General features: G+C 40.4%; 1 protein-coding gene across 1 annotated transcript in view; it reads left to right on the forward strand.

Moving 5' to 3' along the window:
* Positions 1-974: 974 nt before the first annotated feature.
* The window catches only part of LOC122248254 (U-scoloptoxin(01)-Cw1a), a 3,018-nt gene continuing 1,492 nt past the window's right edge, over positions 975-2,500 (forward strand). Inside the window, exons 1-3 of the mRNA XM_086536265.1 lie at positions 975-1,120; positions 1,678-1,810; positions 2,175-2,322. Coding sequence (XP_086392391.1) covers positions 1,099-1,120; positions 1,678-1,810; positions 2,175-2,322 — 303 coding nt within the window. The 5' untranslated portion in view covers positions 975-1,098. The remainder of the gene's footprint in view (positions 1,121-1,677; positions 1,811-2,174; positions 2,323-2,500) is intronic.

Raw genomic sequence — 2,500 nt, forward strand, 5'->3', positions numbered from 1 at the left:
CTTTTCGAAAATTCAACAAATCGTCGACGTGGCATTTCCAAAAAAGACACGGAAATTCAGCAATGTTACGGAAAGAGAAATGGAATCGCTCAAAAAAGAAACAGAAAATTGGTGACGTTTCGAAAAGGACACAGAAATTTGTTGATGAATCGAGAAGGAAACATAGAATCGTATTTTTTTCGGAAAGAAAAGTCAAAGCCAAACACTCTTCGAAAGGGCAAAGGGAAAATCAGCTACGTTAAAAAAAAAGAAAAAAAAAAAAAAAAAAAAAAAAAAAAAAAATAAAGATCATAAAAAAAAAAATAAATAAAGAAAGAAAAAAAATCAGCCATGCTTGGAAAAGGAAAGAGAAAATCGTCAAATTTTCAAGAAAGGAAGGACAACCGATGACGTTTCGGGAGAGGGAGACAATATCGGCACCTTTTCAGAAAGGCATCGGAGTCAGAAACGTTCCGAAGAGGATAGAAAATATCGGTAACGTCTCGAGCCAAAGTAGTCCCACTTAAGAAGAGTCTGGTTTACCTAAAATGACTGACTTTATATTTCATTTTCTTTTGTTTCTCACATTATTGCATTTAGCTTTTGGGATTATTGATTATGATTTGGGAGGATTTATTTGATGACGAGTCAGCTTCATAACTTAAATAACTGTTTATACATATTGCAATTCATTATGTAATCAAACGTATATTATAATGAGTGAGTTCTGAATTTTTGTACGTGTAAAAAAGACATGCACTTTACATAAAGATACACCTTCTAGATAAAAAAGAGAGAAAAAAAAAAAAAAATAGATAGATGATAAAAAAAAAACATAATCATAAAATAAAATAAAACAGCAAAGCAAACTCAAGATCAAAACCACACGAAAAAAAAAAAAAAAAAAAATCAGATAAGAACTAAACCCCCCTTTCCTTGGCATCCTCCAAATCCTTGTGCAAGTTCCTCCTCTTGACCCTCCATCCTTCGGCGCGAGGCAGGAGGCACCGGCGGGCCGAGTATAAAGGGAAGGGCGGACGGCGCAGAAGCACACACGCCTCGGCAGCCGCAGCAGGAACATCTTCTTCTGTTTCCTCGTCTTTTCTCGACGTCTTCGTGATGGCTAAGATTCTCTCCTTCGGTGAGAAAAAAAGGAGAAAAGAAGGGTGTTGTTTTTTCTCTTTTGTGTGTGTGTGTTCTTGTCGCTTCGCTTGTATTCCATTTATTATATTTTCTATCGTTATTACTTGCTAATTATTGATACTATTGTTCGTAAGTTTATTACTAACATATCATAACGTCTTTTAAAAAATGAGACTATTGTTCGTGAGTTCATTACTAACATATTATTATCATCCCTTATTACTATCGTTATCAGCTAATCATATCTATATCGTCCGTTCATTTCTATCATTACCTATCAGGATCACTTTAGCCTCATCATTACCATCCACTCAAATATTTCCACAATCAATATATTTGGAAATCTACTCGCAATACCAACACTCAAAACTCAAAGGGAAGAAGACAAAATAAAAAGACAAAAGAGAAAATAACTCGTTAAGAACTAACTACCGACGTCACCCCCCCCCCCCTCTTCCTCCCCCTCTTCACCATCATCGCAAACAAAGGAACCGCGTGCACAAGACTTCCCACATTCCCCCGATAATAAGACGTGCCACTTTCCCCCCTTGGCAGTGATGGTGGGCGTGGTCTTGATGGGCGTGGCCTCTGCCTTGCCCCGCCTGGTGAAGCGAGACTCGACTCCCTTCGCCTACGAACTCCCGTCCAACGCCTCGCGCATCGTCGGAAACATCAACACGGGATTCGAGTGAGGCTTTAGCGGAACTTGTGAGAAAGGCGTAGTGTGTGTGGTGTGTAGGGAGTGAGAGTGAGAGTGAGAGTGAGAATGAGAGTGAGAGTGAGAGTGAGAGTGAGTGAGTGAGTGAGTATGAGTGTGAGTGTGAGTGTGAGTGTGAGAGAGAGTGATAGTGAGAGTGAGAGTGAGAGTGAGAGTGAGAGAGAGAGAGAGAGAGAGAGAGAGAGAGAGAGAGAGAGAGAGAGAGAGAGAGAGAGAGAAAGAGAGATCCAAATCTTTTCAAGACCTTTCCGATAGTTGAATATTGACTGATTAGTCCTCTCCTCAGAACGCAAACGTTATTATCATTTTTATCATGTATCTCTATATCACGCAGCTGCTCCAACCTCGGCTACGGCTACTACGCCGACCAGGCCAACGGATGCGCCATCTTCCACATCTGCAACCCGTCTCAGGATCCCGAAGGAAACTTCTTCACTAGGATGTTCTCCTTCATCTGCGGGGAAGGAACCATCTTCGATCAGGTAAAGGATTTTCGTCTCTGGGTCTCGTGTCCTGCATACTTACATACGCGCATTAAACGTAATCATATATATATGCATACATTCACGCAAAAATATAAGCACACACACACACACACACATACAAACACAGTTGCCATGCCCTCCTTCTTACGTCACTCTTTGTCATCTTCTTCATTCC

Source organism: Penaeus japonicus, unplaced genomic scaffold, assembly GCF_977035675.1.
Source record: "Penaeus japonicus unplaced genomic scaffold, GWHDUDI00000001_assembly GWHDUDI00000004, whole genome shotgun sequence".
Classification (NCBI taxonomy): Eukaryota; Metazoa; Arthropoda; class Malacostraca; order Decapoda; family Penaeidae; genus Penaeus; species Penaeus japonicus.